Genomic DNA, 23843 nt, shown 5'->3' with positions numbered 1-23843 from the left:
GACTCCCCACACTCAAACACAGCAAGCGGGGCAGGGGCAGGGGCAGGAGCAGAGGCAGGGCACAGCACGCATGCACGCATGCACGCATGCACGCAATCGACAGGGCCACAGTGTGGAGCTCCACCCAGGAGATGTCCAGAACAGATAATTCTGAGACAGAAAGCCTACTCGTGGATACTGGAGACAGAGGACTACTCATAGGGGTTATGGACTGTTCTAGAAGTAAACAGTTGTAAAAGCTGTCTGACCTGTGACCATTCCACAGATCCTGATCTGCACTCTGTTTTTTTGTTTGTTTGTTTGTTTGTTTGTTTGGTTTTTCGAGACAGGGTTTCTCTGTATTGTTTTGGAGACTGTCCTGGAACTTGCTTTGTAGACCAAGCTGGCCTCGAACTCACAGAGATCCGCCTGCCTCTGCCTCCCGAGTGCTGGGATTAAAGGAGTGCGCCACCACCGCCCGGCGTCTGATCTGCACTCTGAATTCATGACCTGTACTGGGTGCTGGAGTGAAAACCAGGGCTTCCCACAGGTTGGGCAGGTGCTCCCCTACTGAGCTAAGATAAAGCTCAGTGGGTTTCAACACTCTCCATCCCCAACACCACATAAACCAGGCAGGTATCACTCCAGAATCCGGAGGTGAAGACAGAGTCAGGACTCCATAGACACACAGGGGGTGAAGAAGAGGGGAGACAAGAGACATGAGGCTCCTCCCCAGTCGCTCTGCTCTGCCCTGCCTGGGGACACCCACACTACCGGCAGAGCAGCCTGTGCAGAACCTAGGAAGGCAGTCACACTTGAGCCTAGAGCGGGTGCCCACACAGGGCAGACACCTGTGTTTGTCTGGATCAAGCTAGCAACAAGGCAATACTCAAGTGGGTGGACATCTGTACTGCACAAGGCCAGACCATGTTCTGGAAAAATCAACCAACCTGACTTGCACTCCAGGGACACCGAGATGACAGGACTGACCAGCAAGCAGAACGACCTATCTAACTAGAGACACGGGGCAGCTTACCTGTGCCTGAGCTTCAGGCAATATAGCATGTGGTCTTTCTGCACACAACTGACGCCCAGCTCTGCAGGCGGCCAGTGCTGGAGCTTCCCCTCTTCTAGTTGTGGCAACCACAAATGTCCCTAGACATCACCATGTGTCAGTCAGTTCAGAGCAGGACGGCCAAGAGAATGGCTGGTTAATCTTTCCATAAGGCAGAAGTGATCAAGTCTGCCCAAGTGTCACATATCCGACAGGAGGTGTCCAAAACTAACCTAAGGGCTTCACTTTGTGAGGACACAGGAATATTCACCCATAATCACTCCTAAATAAAATATCTAACTTGAAGCCAGCATGACATCTCATGCCTGTATTCACAGCATCTGGGACAATCAGACAGAGCTGCTCAAAGTTTGAAGCTAGCCTGGGCTACACGGTGAGTGCCAGACTGCCCTGAATACAGAATCAGAGCATCTCAGAAAAGAAAAAAGAAGTCTAACTTGAAAAAGGGCAGGGCTTCCACAGCTAGGGGGTCCCCAGCAGCCCCCAGTCTCACCATGAACAGAGTGAGTGGCCCAAGCATGGGTTTGAAGGCAAGCAGAGGCAACATCCCACATAGAAGCCCGCTGTCATCACGCCTCCCCTTCTGGAGCAGGTCAGCCCACAGGCAGGCTAAAGGTCAACCTGCCTCCCGCCCACATGAGCATGGATTAGCAGGGACACTCACTGGAGGTCAGCAGCAGAAACTACCTTCTGAGTCATACAGGGGCTGGTTCATCCTACCCCACAGAGCGACTCACCCAGCCACCCACAGGACTCCCAAGCTCATCAGAAGGGACAGGCCACTGTGCATGGCTTACTGAGTCACCTACAGGAGGGACACCTGGCCCTCCCTCTCAGGTTTGTCCCCTAAGCTGCCTGCCAAGCAACTAAAAATGGCATCTGCATCCTTCTGCCCAAGGGGTCATTCTGTAAGGTCCCAGTGCCCTAAACTGCAATAAAGATGATGTCCCCCTCTCATCTGTCAATTCTCCAAGTCTGGTCCCCAAAGTGGGTATCTCTGAGTGTGGACAGCATGGCTGCTGCCCTCTATGCATGTCCCCAGGGACACCAAAGGTAGCTTGCAGGCGCTTTTACAAAGGATTATGAAGCCAGACCTAGTGACACACACACACACACACACCCGACATCCCAGCACTCTGAGACCTCCCCAAAATAACCCCAACAGACTGGAAGGACTACAGTAGTGTGACCTGAGCTCCCACCTCAGGGGCAGGGGCACCTGCATCATGGTCCCTCCTCTCCATGCCTCCATGATGGATCACCTGGCAACAGGAGATTTTTTTTGTTTGCTTGCTTACTGGGGGGAGAGGGGGGCACAGGGACTTGAAACAGGGTCTGACACATGTGGGGCAGGCTTGCATGGAACTATGTAGCCAAACGTGGTCTTCAACTCCTGATCCTCCTGCCTCTACTTCCTGGGTGCTGGAGTGTTGGGTTGGGTCTGACACTGTTGAATGTGTCAGGCTCTGGCCCTGGCTTCCCGAGAAGCTGAACTCTCCATGGGAGCTATAGGGCTAGAAGAGGGCACCGTGGAGCTGCTGTCACTCAGGCTGTGTGAGAGCCAGTCAATGCCCCCCCCCCCATGCTGGCCCCTGGACAGCAGCTCACAGCCACAGCTGGAATAGGCCTGCAGATGTCAGCAGAGCCAACCCTGCCAAGTGAGATCTGGGCCAGCAAGGGAAAGGCGCTGGGCGGTCATTCCCACCCACCACTGGGAAGCCAGTTCCCGCCAGGCTCAACTGAAAGCCTGATTCACATGGGGCAGGAACTGGACAGAGTCAATGGGTGAACTTTCATCTTCACCCCAGGGTACAAGGTAGAGGCAAACAGGCAACAGCACTCCACTGGGGCAGCAACAGGGCTTCGATCCATTTTGTAACCCTTCGTACTCAGATATGACAACTCTGGTGATTCAGGCTGGTGACTGTCCACTCACTACAGACCTAGCAACCCATCTCGTGGTACTCCCAGGGACTACTACAGCTTGAATGAGTCCACAAGCAGGCATCTGGGCTCACAGCCTCTAATGTGCGTTCGTGCATGCACACACATACACAAACACACACGCGCACGCGTGCACACACATACCACACACCACACACATACACATCGCACACACACTCACACACACACTCACACACACACCACACTCTCACACACACACTCTCACACACACTCACACACACTCTCACACACACTCTCACACACACACTCTCAAACACTCTCTCACACACCACATACACACACACACACACACACACACGTGTGCAAGCCTATCACCCCAGCACTGGAGGCAGAAGTGGAACACCAGTGAATGCTCCAGGCCAGCCACAGCCATGTAACAAGACCAAAGAAATGGTAGAAAAAGTAACACTGGACCAGCCCAGGCGTGCTGTGACTAACAATGAATGACCACCTAACTGGCTCACTGCCTAAAGGACGCTGCACAGCTGGAAGACAACTAGGGGCAACCCCACCCCTCAGACAGTGTGGGCGGGCGAGCTTCAGACGCATTCTCCCTGGTGAGCACTCCAGTCACGGGGCCAGCAGAAGACAGTGTGACAGGCCAGGCGGTAAGAGGCGGTAACAGGGACAGTCAAGGGAAGGTGCGGATGGCTCGTGCGCTGCACCTCAACGGTGACGGTGGCCACAGCTCACAGAGCTCTACCCTGACAGGAGTGGACGGTGACCCTGAAATCAGAGCGCCTACATCCTAACAGAACACCAGGAAGTGTGTCCTCCCCGTCCAGACAGCCCAAGGCCCCGTTAGGCAGCAGCAACACGAGGGGACAATGTCTCCAACTCCTCAGACTCCTAGGCAGGCCAGAAACCTGGAACTCTCTGTAGAGCTCACAGATCCGCCTGCCTCTGCCTCCCAAGTGCTGGGACTAAAGGCTGTGCCCGCCACCTGGCTCTTGTAGGAATTTTCAAGAACACACACCGAACTGCGGTGGGAAGAGGCTGGGGTCGGGGGGCGGGCGTCCCAGGGCACGGACAGTATTCCGCGGGGCAACAGCACCCACGGACCATACACAGCGTCACCAGGGACCAGGAGCTGACTTCCCAGGCTCTCCTGCGGGGCCTCTGGCTCCCCCACGAAGCTGATCATTTTCCAAGGCTCATTAGGGTTAGAGGGTAACTAACACCCTCAGTCTTCAGGGTCTCACCCGCTCGGCCCACCAAAACCGGGGACAGCCTCTCCGACTGCAAAGCTTCTCCCGACACCGGCCCCACGCGAGCCACCGCTGCTCGAGATTGTGGTGTGTCGCCAGGCCACCGACGTCGGACCACACGACAGGTACAAAGTAAGGTGACAACCTCCCAAACGTTCCAGGACCTTGCAGCCTAGCCCACTGTCATCGAAGAACAACTTTGCAGAACCCCTCCCACCATGCCACCAGCACGGGGGACAACCTAAACCACATGAATGGCCAACCTCCCCCAACACCAACGGTGACAACCTGAGAGGGCACGACCCGGACAGACGGCAGGACGAGACAGAGACGACGGTGTGAGGGGGTGACAGCACGAGGGGACGACGCCCCCGTCCCCCTGCCCACACCGACGCCGCCGACTCAGGTCCGCAACGCGCGGAGCCGCGGGGCCCCGGGCCGGCGGCGGCCACAGCGCGACGGGCTCGCCGGGGCAACGGCAGCCACGGGCGCGGGCCGGGAACGGCCAAGGACCGGCCGCCGCCGCCGAGCCCCGGAGCCCCGCGGCCCCCGGCCCCAGCCGCCCCGCCAGCACACTCACGTAGACCGGCAGCGGCCACGGGTAGACGGCGGGCTCGGCGCCCACTGGCGACTTGAGCCTCAGCTCCAGCTTCTCGCCCATGTCGGCGCGCGCGGCCGCCGCACCATGCTAGGCAGACGGTTGGGGGAGGGGCGGGGCCGCCGGCGGGAAGCCGGGCGGGCGGGGGCGGGCGGACGCGGGGCGGACGGCTGAGGACAGATGGCCCGGCCTGCGCCTCGGCCGCCGCTCCCGTGCGGCCCCGGCTCCCCTCTTTGTAGGAGTCACAGGCCCGGGGCGTCTAGCGCCGCCGCCATCTTGGGCCGGCGTGAGAAGAAGGCACAATGAGCCGGGGGGTCGGGCTGAACCACTCGGCGCGCGCGCGCGGGGGAGGCCGGGAGCCAAGAAGCGGTGCGCGCCCAGAGCCTCCGCCCACCGCGCCGCGCGCGCCACCCCTCGCACGCCACGCCCCCTTGGACTCGCCCGCCTCCGGCCGACGCACGCACGTAGCACGCAAGCGCGTACGCACGTCCTCGGTTGCCCTCGAACGCCCCCGCCCGCCGGGAAGGGGGACCCGGGAAAACCCTGCAGAGGAATCCGAGAGAGACCAGCAAGGACGCAAATTCAAATGCCAACTTCGCAGGCTCGCCTTTCTTTTTTTTTATTTCCTCTTTCCTTTTCTTCTTTTTACTTGTCTTTTCATTTTTCTTTTTTCCTTTTCTTTTTTCTGATTTTGGAGACAGTTTCCCTATGTAGCCCTGGCTGCACTGGAACTCTGAAAACCAGACTGGTCTCGAACTCACAGAGATTCTTCTGCCTCTGCCTCCCGAGTGCTGGGATCAAAGGTGTGTGTGTCTCGATGCCTGACTTCTTTTTATTCCTTTTCTAAAATAAAACCTTCAGGGGCTGGAGACACTGCTCAGAGATTAAGAGCACTGCCTGTTCTTCCAGAGGACCTGAGTTCAGTTCCCAAAACTATATGGTGGCTCACAACCACCTGTAATGAGATCCGGTGCCCTCTTGTGGCCTGCAGAACACTGCATACATAATAACTAAATCTTACAAAGAAAGAACGGGAAGAAAAGGGAGCACCGGCTAGGCGGTGCAGTCCTGTACCCTTTCCTAATCTGACTGATATTACTCCAGGGCAGAGCCTCCTTCTCACGTCTTGGGCATCAATTTCTACTTTTCTGTATATTGCCCAGCGCGAAACTCCATCTTTCCCCTACAAGACAACATCCCATCACTGTAATTCCTAAGCCCATTTAGTGGCCTTGGGGGCAATTTCCCGGGTTCCCCTTGCTTTCTTTGCCAGAGCTAAGGATAGAACCTGGTGTCTCCTGGAAGCTATGCAAGATCCCCAAACCACGCCCCAGCCTCTCACTGGGGATGTGATCTAGGCGGGGCTCCACCCTGACCACACCCCAATCTTGACTATTTGGTATGTAATATTCCTAAATTGCGCAGGTCGCCTCAGATCCCCAGACGCTGGGATGTGAGGGGATATTGGTTGTGCCCAGACGCCTTTTGACTCTTTGTTATCAGCCTCGACCATCATCTGAAATAAGCAAAGGCCGCCCGCTGTGGGTCCAGGGAGAGAGGTCTCCCCACATGAGTCCAGAGGAAGAGGGAAGTCCGTCCGTGTCCCCTCCCCCTCGTCTTTGAAGTTCCTCTGTAGCTCCCTGCTTCCTTGGTCTCAAGGCTGCTGGCCGACCGTGCTAATTTTGGGCTTACAGCCCACAGAATTGTGAGTCACATCTTAAAATAAACCTCTGTCTCTATATCTGTGCGCACGCGGCTCTATTTCTGGAAGCCTGAGTAATAGCCGAGGAAGACCGGGGTTTGCGCCCAGCCACCCCCTCCCAACCAGCACCGTGCTTGTACTCCCAGCACTCCTGAGGCTGAGGTGGAGGATCGAAAGTTCCAGCAAACACCAAGTATGGGGCTAAGTGGGTGGAGGGCTGCCCTAGCATTCGGGAAGCTCTGGGTTGCATCACCAGCAACTCCTAACCTGGGTTTGGTGATGTAGTCTCCCACCCCAGCCCTGGGAGGTGGACCCAGAGCGATGAGGAGTTCAAGGCTGCCCTCAGCTGTATAGTAAGCTTGAAGTCAGCCTGGGCTAGGAGGCTCCACTGCTGCTGAGTGGTGGTGGTGCAGGCCAGCAGTAGGGAGGCAGATGGGGATCTCTATGAGTTTGAGGCCAATCTGGTCTACAGAGCGAGTTCCAGGACAGGCTACAAAGGTACAGAGAAACCCTGTGTCAGGAAAAAAAAAAAAAGGGGAAGCAAAGAAAAAAGTGAAAAAGTGCTTGCCATAGAGTTAGGACCCCCAGGACCCATGTCAGTGCCCCATGGGCCTGGTGCTAATCCCAGCACACAGGAGGCAGACAGGGCATCCCAGAGTAAACTGAGTGGCTACACTCATCCGAGCCCAGCTAGCTTCAATGGAGAGACCTCACTTCAATGTCTAAGGTGGAGAGGGTTGGAGAAAAACACTGGACCTTGACCTCAGACCTCCACACACACCTGCTGTCACACCAAGGAAGCTCACACACAAAAGAGAAAAGCTGGGGGAGCTAGAGGAACAGCTCAGTCAACGAGGACGTCACCTCGCAAAGTCAAGCGTCTGGGTTTGGTCCTGGCACCCCCACATGACTACCAGCCCGGGTGTGCTGGCTGCCTACACCTGGAATTCAGGACCTGGGAAGGCAGATGCAGGAGCTAGCCTAGCCTAATCAGTGAGTTCCAGGCTTAGAGACACTCTCTGGCTCAAGAGTGGGTTGAGTCCGACAGTGGTGTGCACGCCTTTGAATCTAGCAATCGTAGGCAGAGGCAAGTGGATGTCTGTGAATTCAAGGTCAGCCTGGTCTATAGAGCCAGTTCCAGGCAGGGCTGTTACACAGAGAAACCCTATCCTAAAAAAGCAAAAAAAGGGGACTGGAGAGATGGCTCAGAGGTTAAGAGCACTGGCTGCTCTTACGGAGGTCCTGAGTTCAATTCCCAGCAACCACATGGTGGCTCACTACCACCTTCAGACCTGCAGGAATACACAGAGGCAAAATACTGTATACATAATAAATATATCTTAAAAATAAAAAGGAAGCCAGGCGGTGGTGGCTCATGCCTTTAATCCCAGCACTCGGGAGGCAGAGGCTCTGGTCTATACAGTGAGTTCCAGGACAGTCTCCAAAACAATACAGAGAAACCCTGTCTCAAAGAAGAAAAAAAAAAGGGAATGGAACCTGGAGAGACGGCTCGCAGTTAACAGCACTGGCTGCTCTTGTAGAGGACCCAGGTTTGGTTCCCAGCACCCACATGGCAGCTCACAACCGTCTGTGACTCCAGCTCCAGGAGATCTGATGCCCCCTTCTGGTCTCTGCGGGTACTTGCATGCACAGACATGCGTCCAGGCAAAACACACACACACAAATCTTTTTTACAGCCAGCATCACAGGGCCTAAGGAGCATGCATAAGGTCCAGCTTGCTTCAGGGCCTGGGCTGGGGTGGTAAGTGACAGGTGGGAAGATAGGTTGAGAGTCAGTGGCGTTGTGACTGCAGAGCACAGTCTCTGCTGGATCCCCCGTCCTTCCCCACCATGTCTGTCTGTGCAAGCCTACATGGCACTTAAGGCCTTGCTGGGATAACTTCCTGATGGAGGCACCGAGGGAAAGGGAAGGCACTGGGTTCCTGCCAGGGAAGTTCTGGTCTCAGGGACTTGAAGTGGCAGGTCACATTGCATCTCCATTCAGTGGACTTCACTGACATCCATGCTGGTAAAGTCAGTGGTGACACACACCTTTAATCCCAGCACTCGGGAGGCAGAGGCAGGCTGATCTCTGTGAGTTCGAGACCAGCCTGGTCTACAGAGAGAGTTCCAGAATAGTCAACGACAAACTAAGGCTACAATACAAAGAGAAACCCTGTCTAAAAATCCAAATAAAAACTAAATAAATTAGAATCAAACACCAGAGGGCTGGGAGGAATTGGTAAGGCGCCTGCCACGCAGGCTTGAGGGCCTAAGTTTGATTCCCAGAACTCACAATAGGCCCAGCATTGGTGGTGTACACTTGTGGTCCCAGCACCAGGGAGGCAGAGACAGGGGAGTCTCTGGCCAGTTAAGTGCAGTGAGAGACAGAATCTGAGGAGTCACACCCAAGGTCGGTCTCTGGCCTTCACATGTAGATACTTGAGCGCATATACACAGCAAATCTAGTGTTGTCACTAAGAATGCTGGAGGGGGGGGCTGGAGAGATGGCTCAGAGGTTAAGAGTACTGGCTGGTCTTTCAGAGGTCCTGAGTTCAATTCCCAGCAACCACATGGTGACTCACAACCATCTCTAATAGGATCTGGCGCCCTCTTCTGGCCTGCACGTGTATATGCAGATAGAGTACAATATAGGTAAAATTTTAAAAATCTTGAAAAAGAAAGAAGGATTGGGGAACTGGAATTAGCAAGATGGAGGTGGAGGGACCCTGGATTCTCCAACCTTCCTCAGGACAGGCAAGCGCAGGGGAAATTCAGCACCACGGAGAGCTCCGGGGCTGTGGAAAGCCACTTCATCCTCCAGAAGAGGCCCCTAGGAAGGTGGCATCCGGAGCTGCAAAAAGGGAGAGGAGTGTGGCCTGACTTACAGCCCTGCCAACCAGCTTTTTTATTTTCTTTTTTCGAGACAGGGTTTCTCTGTGGCTTTGGAGGCTGTCCTGGAACTAGCTCTTGTAGACCAGGCTGGTCTCGAACTCACAAAGATCCTCCTGCCTCTGCCTCCCGAGTGCTGGGATTAAAGGCATGCACCACCATCAACCAGCTTAAATTTTATGTGCATTGGTGGTTTGACTGCATATATGTCTGTGTGAGGATGTTGGGTCCCCTGAACTGAAGTTATTGATGGTTTCCAACACCATGTGGGTGTTGGGAATTGAACCGGGATTCTCTTGAAGAACAGCCAGGGTTCTTAACTGTTGGGCTATCTTTCTAGAGCCCCTGCCCCCATCAATTTCCTTGTTGTTGTAGCTTTGACCAGGAATGCACTCTGTAGACCAGGGAGGCCTCCAACTCACAGAGATCCTTCTGCCTCTGTTGTTCTCGGATTAAAGGTGTCCACCACCACACTTGGCACCTTTTATTTTGTTAAGATCTTGTTTTGGGGCTGGAGAGATGGCTCAGAGGTTAAGAGCACTGGCTGCTCTTCCAGAGGTCCTGAGTTCAATTCCCAGCAATCACATGGTGGATCACAACCTTCTGTAATGAGATCTGGCGCCCTCTTCTGGCCTGTGGGCATACAGACATATGCTGTATACATAATAAATAAACCTTTTTAAAAAAGATCTTGTTTTGATTGTGTGTGTATATATGCATGTGAGTTGTTGCCCATGGGAGCCAGAGGCAAGAGATAGCTGTGAGGCTGCAGTTACAGGCTCATCTGTGTTATGGAAACTGAAATCCAGCCCTCTGCAAGAACAGTATTCCCTCTCAGGAGTGGAGCCAATGCTCCAGCCCCCTTCTCCGGGCTTCAGGACTGGATGCAATGCTCCCGCTCTGTTAGCCCCTTGTGACTGCGACTTCTCCCAAATGATGCACTGCAATCTGGAACTTTGAGCCAAATAAGCCTTTGTCTTATAAATAAAGCCGATTTCGCCTGCATGTCTTGTCTCAGCAGCCAGAGACGATGGGCAAGCCCACTACCACTGAGCAATCGCCCTATTTGATGCTTAGAGAGAGTCCACATGAGTGACTTAGCGGTGACCAGACTTATTTCTGCCCATGACAATGGGCCAGTGGCGTGGTATAACCTGCCTCAGAGTGAGCGTTCACACCAAGGACACTGGCGAAAGTGACGAGCGCGTGCCCGGTCCCAGAGACCAGCCACAAACAGGCACCAACTGGCCCGGGAGAAACTCGGAGCTGGGCCCTAAAAGGAGACGAGTTGGGGTTCGATCCATCGATCCCCGGAGGAACCGCAGATGAGAGTGGATGCCTTGGCTACATACTTGAGAAGGGTCTTTGTACGTAGCTTTGTCTCAGCTCTGTATGACTGACACAGCTCAAAGCGTTGCATGCAAAGGCTGCAAACCAGGGAGGCCCTCTGAGGCAAACGCTGTGTTGATGGCTTGGGGTCAAAGGGGAGAGTTTGAGTAGTGGGAACAGTGGGGGCTGGGTTAATGGGCTTCATGGCTTCTAACCTCTGCTTCTTCTTCTTTTCTTTTTTTTGGGGGGGTTCAAGACAGGGTTTCTCTGTCCTGGAACTTGCTCTGTAGACCAGGCTGGCCTCGAACTCACAGAGATCCGCCTGCCTCTGCCTCCCGAGTGCTGGGATAAATGGTGTATGCCACCAATGCCCAGTGACCTCTGCTTTTTCTTTAAAATATGTTATTTTATTTAGCTTTTGCATGTGTGTGTGTCAATGTATGTATGGGAACCATATGCCTTCATGCCTTCAGGGGCCCTCAGAGGTCCGAGGAGAGTTCCCATGAGCCTCAGCTTTGGAGAACAGAATGGACATGACCATTCAAGTTGCATTGCTGCTGCTGTGACAAAACCCTGGCTAACGACCACACAGGGAAGATTTCACTTGACGTCCTCTCTCATAGAAAGTCCTTCGCTGGTGTGAAGCAGGCAGGGATTCACGGCGGGAGCCCGAAGCAGGCCTGCTGGCTGTCCACACAGAATTAACTGTCAAGACAATCCCACACAAACGTGCCCACCCGTAGGCGGGAGTGAGCAGTTCCTCAGGGGGTCCCTCAGTTGTGTCAAGTGGATTTTCAGTGCTAACTGGGGCAGTTACCATCATCTCCAGTCACAGGGTTGGCAAGAAGAGCTCACATAAGCACACCACGGACACTCAGCGAATGTTCCTGTGAGGCAATGACTCATGTGGCCTGACTAGCCCACACAGCTCATCTGCATGCACGCTTCTTCAGCCCTAGGAACCTCCTCCACATCCTCAACAGGCTGGGCTGCTTTTGTTTGTTCATCTTCTGCTTGAGCTGGAACCTAGAGCTAACCTTCTGCTAACCTTCACTTTGTTCCTGCATCTGACTGCTCTTCCTGGAATCTTCTAACCTCCTCCTCCTCTTCCCCCTCCTCCTCCTCCTTCCTCTTCTTCTTCCTCTTTGCTTTTTTTTGTTTTTGTTCAGTTTTGTTTTTTGAGAGAGGGTTTCTCTGTATAGCTCTGGCTGTCCTGGAACTCACTCCGTAGACCAGGCTGACCTGGAACTCTTAAAGATCCGCCTGCCTCTGCCTCCCAATTGCTGGGATTAAAAGTGTGCACTGCCACCGGCCAGAGGAACTTTCTTCTTACACTGAGCATCAACCTGATCTCAGCCCACTGCTAAACTTGGAATAGACTAGATTCCTAGTATGGTTCTGAGTGGATGGACAGGTCTGTGGATGGGTGGATGGATGGATGGATGGATGGATGGGTGGGTGTGTGGATGGGTGGATGGGTGGATGCATGGATGGGTGGGTGAATGGGTAGATGGGGGCGGGTTGTTGATGGGTAGGCAGATGGATTCTTTGTGGATGCATGAAGGGATTCAGAGCTGAGGTATGAATGTCTTATAAAGTCCATCTTTTTAGGCTGCCACCTCTGGGCCTGGCCAGTATTGCCCCCTGCTGGCCACACTGAGCGTTGTGACTCTTGCCAAAGCTCCCAGTAATATAAGAACTGTCTGTCAAATATTCTTCTAGCACCATTAAGTGAAATTGTTTCCTTTGTTTGTTTTGATGTGTCAAAACGGAATCTCCAGGAGACCAGGCTGACCTTCCGTTCCTAAGCCTCCTGCCTCCTCATAGAGTGCTGTCCCTAATAGGTCTGTTTCTTTGGTTCTAGGGAGGAACCCATTAACTCCTGCTTGCTGAGCAAACGCTTTGCAGGGAGTTGTACTTGATACGGTCTTTCTATATAGCTGTGGCTGGTCTAGAACTACTAGAATATAATAACTACCCATTATGTAGACCTGGCTGGCCTGGAACTTACAGAGATACCCTTTGCTCTGCCTCCGAGGGCTGAGATTAGAGAGGTGGGTCATCATGCCCATTGCCTGGCTACTTAGGCTGGGCAGCAGTGGTGTCCATTTATTCCGGTACTGGGGAAGCAATGGCAGGTGGATCTCTGAGTTCCAGGCCAGCCTGGTCTACAGGGAGAGTTTCAGGATAGTCAGGGTGATACACAGAAACTTTGTCTTGAAAAACAACAAAAAACTTTACAAATTTACTTCATTTATTATTTATTTATTTTTTTCAAGGCAGGGTTTCTCTGTGTAGCTTTGGAGGCTGTCCTGGAACTCACAGAGATCCCCCTGCCTCTGCCTCCCAAGTGGTGGTATTAAAGGTGTGCTCCACCACCCTCCGGCTTCATTTATTTTTTATGTGTGGATGTTGTGCTTACATGTATATCTGTGTAACACATGCATTCCTGGTCTGTGGAAACCAGGGAACGTCTTGGATCCCCTGGAACTAGAGTTACACTATTGGCCTCCAGGCAGGTTGTAGGGATTGACCCTAGATCCTCTGGGGGAAGAATCCAGCACTTTCTTTCTTTCTTTTTTTTTTTTTTTTTTTTTTTTTTTTTGGTTTTTCGAGACCGGGTTTCTCTGTATTGTTTTAGAGGCTGTCCTGGAACTTGCTCTGTAGACCAGGCTGACCTCGAACTCACAGAGATCCTCCACACCCGGCGCAGCCAGCTCTTTTAAATACAGCATTATCTCTTCAGTTTCCTTTGTATGTATTGTAAAGATTTATCTTTAAATTTTATTTTTATTCGTGTGTTTGTGTGATTACCTATTTGATTTCTTGTGCCTGGCATGGGTGTAATTCCTCACTGAGGCCAGAAGAGGGCATGTAATCTCCTGGAACTGGAGTTAAGGTGAGGCTGTTAGTCTACTTGGCCCATTGGTATTGGGAATCAAACTTCAGTTCTGTGCAAGAGCAGTACTAGATAATATGTCCGTTTTCAGGTCACTCCAGTCCTATCTGTATTCATATTCATATTCATATTATTATTATTACTGGTATGTCTGTGGAGCTCCCATAGGCTCCTGTGTTTGAGTGCTTGGTTCCTAGTTTCTGGGATTGTCTGGGGAGGATTAGGAAGTGGGGCTTTGTGGGAGGAGGTCTCCCACTGAGTGGGTGCTAGGAATTGGGCCCAGCACCCATTGGAAGAGCAGTCAGCGCTCTTAACCTCTGAGCCATCTCTCCAGCCCCGCTTCTACATATTGTCATTTATTTTCAGCGTTGGTGAATTAATCTAGAGTTCATGCATTCCAAACTCACTATTACACTCAATACTGAGCCATTCATCTTCAGCCCCTGACTGCAGGATTCTGAGAGAGGGGCTCCACCCTGACCACACCCCCAGCCCCTCACTGCGAGATTCCAGGCACGGATATTTTTGTTTACGTTTGTGTATAGTCGTTACGGTATTCAAGGCTGGCACTGAACTCCAGATTCTCCTGCCTCTGCCTCCCGAGTGCTGGGATGACGGGGAGGCGGGTGGGGAGCAGGGAATGGAACCCAGAGCTCCCTCCGGAGTCCGCCCCGAGCCTTGTGCTGCTATTTTCAGACAGGGATCCACATAGCCCAGGCTGGCCCGCAACCCCTGATGCTCCAGTCTCAGCCTCTGGACTGCCGCTAGGACCGACTCCTGACACCGGTTCCCGCCGTGCCACCTGTTAGATTGAGAAAAGGCGGAGCTGGTTGCTTCCACCAGGAACTCACAGAACAAGGTCCACGTGGGAGCTCCGCCCTCCTGCTGCCACGCCCCCACGAGCCACGCCCCCACGAGCCACGCCCCCACTCCTGTCATTCAGGGGACTAGGGAGACGCCACTCGCGTCGGCCTCAAGGGGCGTGGTTAGAACGCGTGTGGATCTGCTCACCAATCATACTGCGGGGTGCTGCCCAGGAAGGGGTGGGCCACACAGGCATCGACGCGAGGTGGCTGCTTTCCTATTGGGTGGCGCGCGGTTGTCAAGGAAACCGTAGTGAGGGGGCGGAGCTGCTGATGAGGTGGGGCTTCCGGGACGCCGAGACTCTCCGTCAGCTGACCCACCGCCATCTTGGCCGCCATTTGCGAGCGGCTGGGAGCGGGGAGGCGAGCGTTCTGTGGGAGCGGGGCCCCTCTCGCCGCCCTCTCCTCAGTCTGGTCTCTGCCCGCAGCCGTAGCTCTGGCCCCCACGTCGCCCCTTCCGCGGCGGCCGGAAGCGCAGCGCGTCGCGCGCCTGAGGCGGGGTCGCCGGGTGCCTGCGCCTCCCGGGGCCGCGGCGGCGGCGGCGGCGTTGCCCTCGGAGGCCTCAGCCCGCGGGTCGCCGCGATGGCCCTCAAGATGGTCAAGGGTAGCATCGACCGCATGTTCGACAAGAACCTGCAGGACCTGGTCCGCGGCATCCGCAATCACAAGGAGGACGAGGTGAGCGGCGCGGAGCCTGCAGGGCCGCCTCGGCCTCGCCGCCGTCTGCGTCCCGCCCGCCCGGGAGCCCCGGCTCTGCGCAGCTCCTCGGGGCGTCGGTCCCCCCCCCCCAGCAGCCCCCGCCGTCTGGAAGCGGACGCTGCCCAGCCCGGGCCACTCCCTGAGGCTCCGAGCTGCCCGCTTGGAGCCAGCGTCCGGCCTCCTCGAGCCGCCGCTCCCTTGCTTGGGGGGCTCTGGCCGCACGCGCTTAGGTTTCCCCCCCAGGGCCTGATGTCAGATCGCGGGTCGCGCGGTCGGAGGACCCGCCCAGAGAGAAGTCGTGGGTCTGCCGGCCTCCGTGCAGTCGGGAAGACGCAGGTGCAGGTTGCTGTCGGGGGCTTGGCAGCCCTGGCAGCTCTCAGTTCCCGTCCCCCGATCCCGTGAACTGCCAGTGTTTGCAGCCGGTGCACCCGGGGGTCCTGCAGTGGGGAACCCCGACTTCAGAGGTGGAAAAGCTCAGAGACAGCAAAAGACAGGCAGGGTGTGGAAACGATTTTTCCAGAAGTTAAGCTGTGACCACAAGCAGCGTTTCCTGTTCTCCCTCCAGCCTGTGACCTAGATTAAGGAAGAAGTGAGATAGCGGCGCCTAATGCCCGGCTCGATGTAAGGACACAGGCCTTCTCCTGGGCAGGAGGCCCGTCTTGAAAGAGGGCACCCATGACAGGTACCTGCTGGCCCCTGGTTGCTCTGTGACAGACGCAGGAAGCAGACCCCCGACTGGGACAGCCGTTTCTCTGCGGCCCCCTAACCTGCTACTCCACCTTGGTGGCAGGGACGCAGTAGCTCTCCCTGGCTGCTGGTTCAGTGGAAATGGCTGGCTGAGAAACTTGAAATTTCCTTCTTGCTCTCTTGTGGCTCTCTCACCTCTGAAAGGGATTCCACGCCCCTCATGCCCCTCCGGTCAGTGAGTGTCCTCTGTGAAGCCTGTTGCAGGACCCCGAGGACAGGTCACACTCCAGTTTGGGCACCCCGAATAGGCTCTAGCTGGGGACATAACCCCAGGCTGGCTTGAACCTCATGTTCTGCCTCCGTTTCCCCAGTGCCGGGATGACTGGTTTTGAGGAGTGTGCACGTGTCCTCAGGAGCCTGTGTTGTGTTTTGCTCTTCATGCCCTCCGAGGTGTATGTCTTCATTGGGAACTGATGTGGATGGAGTGTGCCTGCCCCACAGCTGTCCCTGGGGTAGAGGTGGAGGCAGTGGTTTTTAAAAATTGGTGTGTATTGTGTAAAACATTGGTTTTGTTTGTTTTGTTTTCCAAGACAGGGTTTCTCTCTGGCTTTGGAGGCTGTCCTGGATCTCACTATGTAGACCAGGCTGGCCTCGAACTCACAGAGATCCACCTGCCTCTGCCTCTCGAGCGCCGCCAATGCCTGGCTAAAACATTGTTTTTTATTATACTGCCTTCACATGTGTGTACAGCGCAGGAGGCACTTTCAGTAATACAGAGCTAGACAGGTGCAGAAAACCCTCCAAGGCCTCTGCTTCTACGTTGCTTCTGCGCTGTCTGCCTGGTCACTCTAAGATTTTGCTTGCGAGCCTGTCTTTAACTGCCGAGCCGTCTCTCCTACCTGGCTGGCCAGTTGTTGCTGCTCAGGGCCCATCTTTAAGGTCCTGAGTGTGTTGGGCTTAGTGCTGACTGAAGGCACTCACTCCTCTGGGGTGCTGATGCAGTGCAGTGCAGTGCCTGCTAGCCAGCCTTGCAGCAGAAGCCATGCTGTGGCTATCACTTGCCCAGCGTTGTGTTGACAGCAGTGTCACTGTGCAACCCAGACTGGCCTAGGAGTTGTAATCCTCCAGCTTTAACCTTCAAGTGCTTGAGCTGTGTGGGTATGTGCACTATACAAGTTTTGTGGCTTTTCCTTTAATTTTTGAGGTGATCTTTCATTCATTCATTCATTCATTCATTCACTTATTTATGGTTTGTCAAGACAAGATTTCTCTGTGTAACAACCCTGGCTGTCCTGGAACTCTCTCTGTAGACCAGGCTGGCCCGAAACTCACAGAGATCCTCATGCCTCTGCCTCCCGAGGGCTGGGATTAAAGGCGTGTGCCACTATCACCTGACTCACATTCCTGTTTTTAAATAAAAACAGAAAGCATCCTTGCAGCTTAACTTCCTCCACTCCTTCAAAGCATCTACTTCCATAGCTGGCATGAGACCCTAACCTCTATCCCAGGTACTTTGTGCACGCCTTTAATCCCAGCACTGGGAGACAGAGGCAGGCGGAGCTCTGTGAGTTTGAGACCAGCCTGGTCTACAGAGAGAGTTCCAGGACAGCCTCCAAAGCAATAGAGAAACCCTGTCTCGAAAACAACAACAACAACAAAAAATTCTGCAGTGTCTCTATAGTAAGTTTGTCTGCATTCGCAGGTCTCCAAACACCTGGCTGTGTTTAGCTCGGCCACTTTCTCCTGTATGCTTCCTCTGGGCACTGGCTGGTCTATGCAGTGGGATCAGGCCAGCCTGGTTGTTTCTGAGATGCTGCTATAGCTGTCTCATGGGTTTTTGGCTGTCCCCTCTGAAAGAAAGCTCCACAGGTCAGGTGGAGGGGGATGTTCTTCCCTGTGGCAATGTCTGTAGAGCCAGGGTTACTGATTTCCAGAAGATACTCCTTGCCCATGTTGGTACTGCTCAATTGCTTGGCTCTTGGAAGTTACCTGGCACTTTGGTACCCCATTGACTGATGGTGGCATCCTAGGTGAGTCTGGCAGACTCCACCCTTGCTCAGGAAGGTGGGTTGAGTCTACTCCTCTGTGCCCTTTGTGCCAAGGTCACTACCATTTCTGCTCTAGCTAGTGGCCAGGCTTCATTCACCACCGACAAGGCCTTGTTGGACTTGGCTGTCGCTGTAGCATGTTAAAGCCCAGGTGTGTGTAGTGCTGTACTCAGGGTCAGTGGTTGTCCTGAGATGTGGGCTGTGAGGAGACAGTGCCTGAGGTAACTGTTGTTTGCTCTGCTTCTGCCATTCTTTCCCGCTCATTCTGCGCCCAGCTCAAATGGCCGATGCTTTTGCTTTTAGACAGTGCTGCTATTTTGCCCAGGTTGGTCATTTTGTGGGCCACTTCTAGGTGTGTTCTTTTTTTTTTTTTTTTTTTTTGGATTTTTGAGACAGGGTTTCTCTGTGGCTTTGGAAGCTGTCCTGGAACTCGCTTGGTAGTCCAGGCTGGTCTCGAACTCACAGAGATCCACCTGCCTCTGCCTCCCGAGTGCTGGGATTAAAGGGGTGCGCCACCAACGCCCGGGTAGGACTTCTCTTTGTAAATTAGGCTTCCTGTCTGCTATCTGGGTCCCTACACTGGGATCGGCACCGTTTAGTCTCTAGACTTCCCCTTACTTCCCGGGTTCAGGCAGCCACATTTCCTTATCTGTGCTGCAGGTGGGGCTGCTTCTCCAACTCCGTTTATCTTTGTATGACTTGGGTGCCCTGAGGTGACTTTTGTCCACCAGAGGTGCCCGTGTACCTGAGATCAGTGAACACATACTCTCCAGTGCCAGAAAGGAACCGAGGTCCCTGAGCTGGGCATCCTGGATCATCTGGGTCCAATCTCACCATCAGGTCCTCAGAGGAAGACAGGCAGTGGAGGGGCAGAGTCTGGGAGACTGCTGTCTTTGGTGGAAGGAAGGAGCCATGAGCTAAGGGCATGCAGCTTCTGGATGCTTGCAGCAAGCAAGATGTAGGTGCTCCCTGGAACCACAGGAGACAGCCCTGCCAAGCCTAGACAGTAGCCCAGGGAGGCTTCTATCCTGTGAGGATGTGCCTGTCTCCCAGAACGTGAGCCACCCTGCTTGTCAGCCCCTCCTGCCTTGCCTCCTGCTTGTGTGTAGGCTGGTGTAGTCCTTATCAGACACTTGAGTTTTCCTGTGTTTTTATGATGACCTTACCAGGTTTACCTGGGAACCCAGGATCTCAGGACTCAACCGGTAAGTACAAGCTAGGTCCTTACTGCCTGGCTTCTCTGGGCTTGGCAGCCACCATCTCATCAGCCTGATGAAGCAGCCCTCTCTTTCCCAAAGCCAGCTGTAAGAAGGCACAAGCAGGATACTCCACCTTTAAAGCCAGCTTGGGCTACCCAGTGAGGTGTGTTTGAAAAGTCCAGGACTATGGCATAGCACAATGATGAGCAGGCACTGGACTGCCCAACGCCTTGGGCTTCTCCAGCACCGAAAAAGCAAAACCATCAGGAGAAAGTATGTCTGCCCTGGTTTAGTTTTACCCCCTCCCCCACCATGTTCCTTCAAGGGATCAAACTCAGGGTCAGGCTTGGTTTTCATTTTTTTTTTTTTTTTTTTTTTTTTTTTGGTTTTTCGAGACAGGGTTTCTCTGTGGCTTTGGAGACTGTCCTGGAACTAGCTCTTGGTTTTCATATCTTTTAGAGACAGAGTCTCACACTGTAGCCCAGGCTGGCCTCAAACTCAGAGATCCTCCTACCTGCCTCCACCTTTTAAGTACTGGGATGATGGAAATGCACCTGGACCACAAGAGAGACTAGCCCTGCCCTGCAGGACAGGCCACAGTGTCCACGTAGAGGTCAAAGGACAGTTTGCTGAGTTGGTTTTCAGGAACATATCTTTGTTGCTGTTGTTTTTCTTTTGTATTTTGAGATAGAGTATCACTTGATAGCTCTGGCTGTCTTGGACCTTGCTTTGTGGGCCAAACTGGCTTCAAACTCCCAGAGATCTACTTGTCTCTGAGTGCTGATTTAAAGTGTGTGCCACAGCCCGGCGGTGGTGGCGCACGCCTTTAATCCCAGCACTCAGGAGGCAGAGGCAGGCGGATCTCTGTGAGTTCGAGGCCAGCCTGGTCTACAGAGCTAGTTCCAGGACAGCCTCCAAAGCCACAGAGAAACCCTGTCTCGAAAAACCAAAAATAAATAAATAAATAAATAAATAAAATAAAATAAAAATAAAGTGTGTGGCCACGATGCCTAGCAGGAAGGAGTGTATCTAAGCCTGTCTTCTTTGGGCACCTGTAGTGGGGCAGACTGTTGCATAGTCTCATGGCACCTGGGATAAGGGTGTGTGTGTGTTTGTACACCTTGGGCACATAGTGCCTGCGGAGGCTGGAGGAGGGCATTGGATTCTCTGGAGCTGTAGTAGAAACTGTGTGAGCTCTTGAAGTGCTGGGGTCAGTCAGACCCTGTCCTCTGAGAGCAGCCAGTAACTGCTGAGCATCTCCAGCTCCATGCTGCCCCTTGAGCTGGGGTCTCTTGGACTCTTTCCTTTTTCTTTCTCTGTTTGTTTTTTCAAGGGTTTCTCTGTATAGTCCTGGCTGTTCTGGAACTCACTCTGTAGACCAGGCTGGCCTCACATTTACAGAGATTTTCCTGCCTCTGCCTTCTGAGTGCTGGGATTAAAGCCATATTGTCACCAATCCTGGCCGAAGTGTGAGTTTCTTGTCTCTCACCAAATGGGGCCAGGTTTGAGTCACTGTTTTGAAAACTATTTTCTCTCTTGTGTTCTGTTCCCCTCCTGGGATTCAGCCCAACAGCCTCAGCCCTTGCTCTGAGGCTGTAAAAATCCACTCCGTGAATTACTTTACACCAGAGCCCTCACATATCTGGGGCAGTCTCTGCTGTTGCTGATGTGAACAGGCTAGCTTGTCCCATGTGCTCCTCAAGTTTCTTTCTCCACCTCTGTGTTACTGTCAGAGCACTGGGACTGCACACATGCTGCTGTGATTTGAACTCAGGTCCTCAGCATGGAAAGCACTTTACCCACCAAGCTATCTCCCCAGCCCACCCCCTCTTTCTTTCTTTGGTGTTTCGAGACAGGCTTTCCCTGTATTGCTTTGGAGGCTGTCCTGGAACTCTCTGGCCTTCTGGGTTTCCCACTTGGTTCACTCTTCACACCCCTCCCCACCTCCCGCTGAGGGTCCATTGTCCATTCTTCCCACAAAGGGCTGGCTGGTCTTGTGTTTTTTTCCCTTTTCAGTCATTAACAGTCTGGAGTTTTGGTTTGTTTTCCAACACAGGGGATAACTTTTTTTGTTTGTTTGTTTGTTTTTGTTTTTTTTGTTGTTTTTGTTTTTACGAGACAGGGTTTCTCTGTATTGTTTTGGAGGCTGTCGGTCCAGCCTGGCCTCGAACTCACAGAGATCCGCCTGCCTCTGCCTCCAGAGTGCTGGGATTAAAGGCGGTCGCCACCACCTGATCCTGGCTTAGTCCCAGATCTTTGAAGGGAGAGGCAAGGTCATTCCTGTGGCAGGGTGGTGCTGAGGATCCCTGAGTGGCATATAGTCACTTGAGGCAAGCTGTGGTAACACTTATTCCATTGGACTCAGTTGAGATCATAAAATATTCAGAAAAGTAGTCTGCTTAGCCAGGCATGGTAGACCATGCCTGCCATCCCATGGGGTCAGGAGTTCAGTACCAGCCTCAGCTACATGGTAGTCTGCATTACATGAAGTCCTGTCTGGAAGCGAACAAACCAAGAGTCCAGAACAGATAAATCAATCTGTTGTTGAGACGGTGCTGAACAACTGCGGCTCTTCACAAGATGCCCTGGGTAGTGATGGTCCCACAAGTAGCCTACTACATCAGCTTCACAGGGCCTTGGGATGGAGCCTGATACCCCATGCATGACCATGGAGGTGGGGTGGGAGGCTCTGGGGTGTGACAGCTGGAGGCAGGTAGCTCTGGGCTGTCATTAAGGAACAGTGACACATGCTATCAAGGTCTGGTGGTGGCTGCTGGTTCCACTGTCAAATGACAGAACCAGTGTCCTGGGCAGATGTGGCATTGTTCCAAGCCCCTCTTTGACCATTTATGCTTGTCCAGGAGTGGGTCAGCAGGCCTCCCCAGGTCCACGTCAGCCCTTCTCGGGACTTTATGCCTCAGCTCTCTTGGGCTGACCTGTCTGGCCCAAGAAGTCATTTGGTAGATTTGCTGGGCTTGCGCTAGGGGAGGGGGGGAGACCAAGGCTGAATGCCAGTGAGTAGGACTGTGCAGACAGCCCATGAGAGGGAAAGGAGGTTCAGTGGGCTCTGTAGCAAGGGTAGATCACCTGCCACCTAGAGCAGTCACTAGCCCCTCCCAGTTCCTCACCTTATTTCCCACCTCTACATTCCCCTGTTCTGGGCTTTTCCTGCCAGTAGAGAATAAATAAGTGTCCAGTTGCCTTGACACACAGCTCAGGAGTGTGTATACTTGCCTGGGTTACAGTAGCCCTGGTTCAGGTCTCTGCAACTAGGCCAACTCAACTTCTCCATCCTCCTGCCCACCTCCCTGAACACCTGCTGACAGCTTCCATCCGGCCTACACTGATTGTCCCACTCTCTCACCACTGTTTCCCACCCAGGCCAAGTACATCTCGCAGTGCATCGACGAGATCAAGCAGGAGCTGAAGCAGGACAATATCGCTGTGAAGGCCAACGCCGTCTGCAAGCTCACCTATGTGAGTGTCTGTCTCCTCTGTGGTCCTGCATGATGCTCCTGTGACTGGTGCAGGCTGGTCACATGCGTGGCCAGTGCTGGGGAGCCTGGTGAGGAAGCCCCAGCTCAGCTTGCCTGCCCTTTTGGCTCCAGGTGTAGTGAACATGGCTGCTCTCTGTCCCCATTCCCATTCCTCCTCAGGTTGGGACGAAAGGTGTCGTGCTGATTCTCAGTACTGGAGTGTGCCACAGGACTGTCACAGGATAGTTCACTAGCCGTTGTGGAGAGCTGTCCCTTTTCTTTCTTTCTTTTTTGTTTTTGTTTTTGTTTATCAAGGCTTTCTCCGTATTGCTTTGGAGGCTGATCCTGGAACTCGATCGGTAGACCAGGCTGGTCTGGAACTCACAGAGATCCGCCTGCCTCTGCCTCCCGAGTGCTGGGATTAAAGTCGTGCGCCACAAACGCCCAGCTTTCTTTTTTGGGGTGGGGTGGAGTTTTAAGACAGGGTTTCTCTGTGGCTTTGGAGCCTGTCCTGGAACTCACTCTGTAGACTAGGCTGCCTCCTGAGGGCTGGGGTTAATTTTAATTTTAAGTGCTGGATTAGAAACCTAGTCGCTCACGTGCCAGGCAGGGACTCTTCTGAGCCATGCCCCAGCCCCTCACTGGGGATTCTAGGCGGGGCTCCGCCCTTGAGCTCTCCCTGTGAAGCACCCCCAGCCTTGTCAGTCATTTGTTGGAAAGAAAATAGGGCGTGTGATGGATGAAGTTTATGTGTTCAGACTGAATGCATTTTGTTCTTCCGTGCGTGGTTTGAGTGTTCTGATGGTGGCTGAAAGCTTTGCCCCAGTGTTTCCTGAGTATAAACCACGGTGCTTCCCATCTTAACAGTTACAGATGCTTGGGTACGACATCAGCTGGGCTGCCTTTAACATCATCGAAGTTATGAGTGCCTCCAAGTTCACATTCAAGGTGAGGACCCAGAATGCCTAGCAGGCAGGCGTGCTGTGTGTGAGGTCCCTGAGGGGCAGGGGTCCTCCAGCAGGGGGTCTGTCCTTGAGCGTGTGTGCTCAGTGGCCCTTGCTCAGCCTTCCTGCCAGTGGGGAGGGCCTGAGACAGACGGTTGTCAGCAGCTCCTGCCTGGAGTCCAGCCACCCTCCACTCTGCCCCTGTGCCACCCTTCCCAGAGGTGACCACGTGGTGCGGCTCAGTGTTGAAGTGTTTGCCTGGCCGTGGTGGCTCCTGCTG

At 53.7% G+C, this 23843-nt stretch overlaps 3 protein-coding genes across 6 annotated transcripts in view; 1 reads left to right on the top strand and 2 right to left on the bottom strand.

Annotated features, from left to right (window-relative positions):
• The window catches only part of Dot1l (DOT1 like histone lysine methyltransferase), a 41357-nt gene extending 36212 nt beyond the window's left edge, over positions 1–5145 (bottom strand). For 2 of the 3 annotated variants that reach the window (XM_005083288.4, XM_013123005.3), the window contains exon 1: positions 4808–5145. In XM_005083288.4, the coding sequence (XP_005083345.1) occupies positions 4808–4888 (81 nt within the window). In that variant the 5' untranslated portion in view covers positions 4889–5145. The remainder of the gene's footprint in view (positions 1–4807) is intronic. The other variant, XM_005083289.4, reaches the window with a different exon arrangement.
• Positions 5146–13089: 7944 nt separating this feature from the next.
• LOC121137098 lies at positions 13090–14867 on the bottom strand. The gene is made up of 2 exons (XM_040738947.1): positions 14659–14867; positions 13090–14449 (listed from the first exon to the last, which is right to left on the bottom strand). Exons 1-2 carry the CDS (start codon positions 14847–14849, stop codon positions 14029–14031), a joined length of 612 nt encoding a protein of 203 aa, XP_040594881.1. The 5' UTR covers positions 14850–14867; the 3' UTR covers positions 13090–14028.
• The window catches only part of Ap3d1 (adaptor related protein complex 3 subunit delta 1), a 33720-nt gene continuing 24743 nt past the window's right edge, over positions 14867–23843 (top strand). For both annotated transcript variants that reach the window (XM_005083291.4, XM_021234849.2), the window contains exons 1-3: positions 14867–15188; positions 22525–22620; positions 23487–23567. In XM_005083291.4, coding sequence (XP_005083348.1) covers positions 15093–15188; positions 22525–22620; positions 23487–23567 — 273 coding nt within the window. In that variant the 5' untranslated portion in view covers positions 14867–15092. The remainder of the gene's footprint in view (positions 15189–22524; positions 22621–23486; positions 23568–23843) is intronic.

This window comes from Mesocricetus auratus, unplaced genomic scaffold (assembly GCF_017639785.1).
Source record: "Mesocricetus auratus isolate SY011 unplaced genomic scaffold, BCM_Maur_2.0 Super-Scaffold_100676, whole genome shotgun sequence".
Classification (NCBI taxonomy): domain Eukaryota; kingdom Metazoa; phylum Chordata; class Mammalia; order Rodentia; family Cricetidae; genus Mesocricetus; species Mesocricetus auratus.
Note: the sequence above shows the minus strand (reverse complement) of the source record. Positions and strands in the feature narration are given on the sequence as shown.

What these genes read in the sequence shown, in the direction of transcription:
- LOC121137098 (XM_040738947.1), bottom strand. Translation starts at nt 14,849, where the DNA reads ATGGCGGCCAAGATGGCGGTGGGTCAGCTGACGGAGAGTCTCGGCGTC. An exon ending in AGCACCCCGCAGTATGATTG is followed by an intron (nt 14,450 to 14,658) that starts GTGAGCAGATCC and finishes TCAATCTAACAG; the next exon opens with GTGGCACGGCGGGAACCGGT.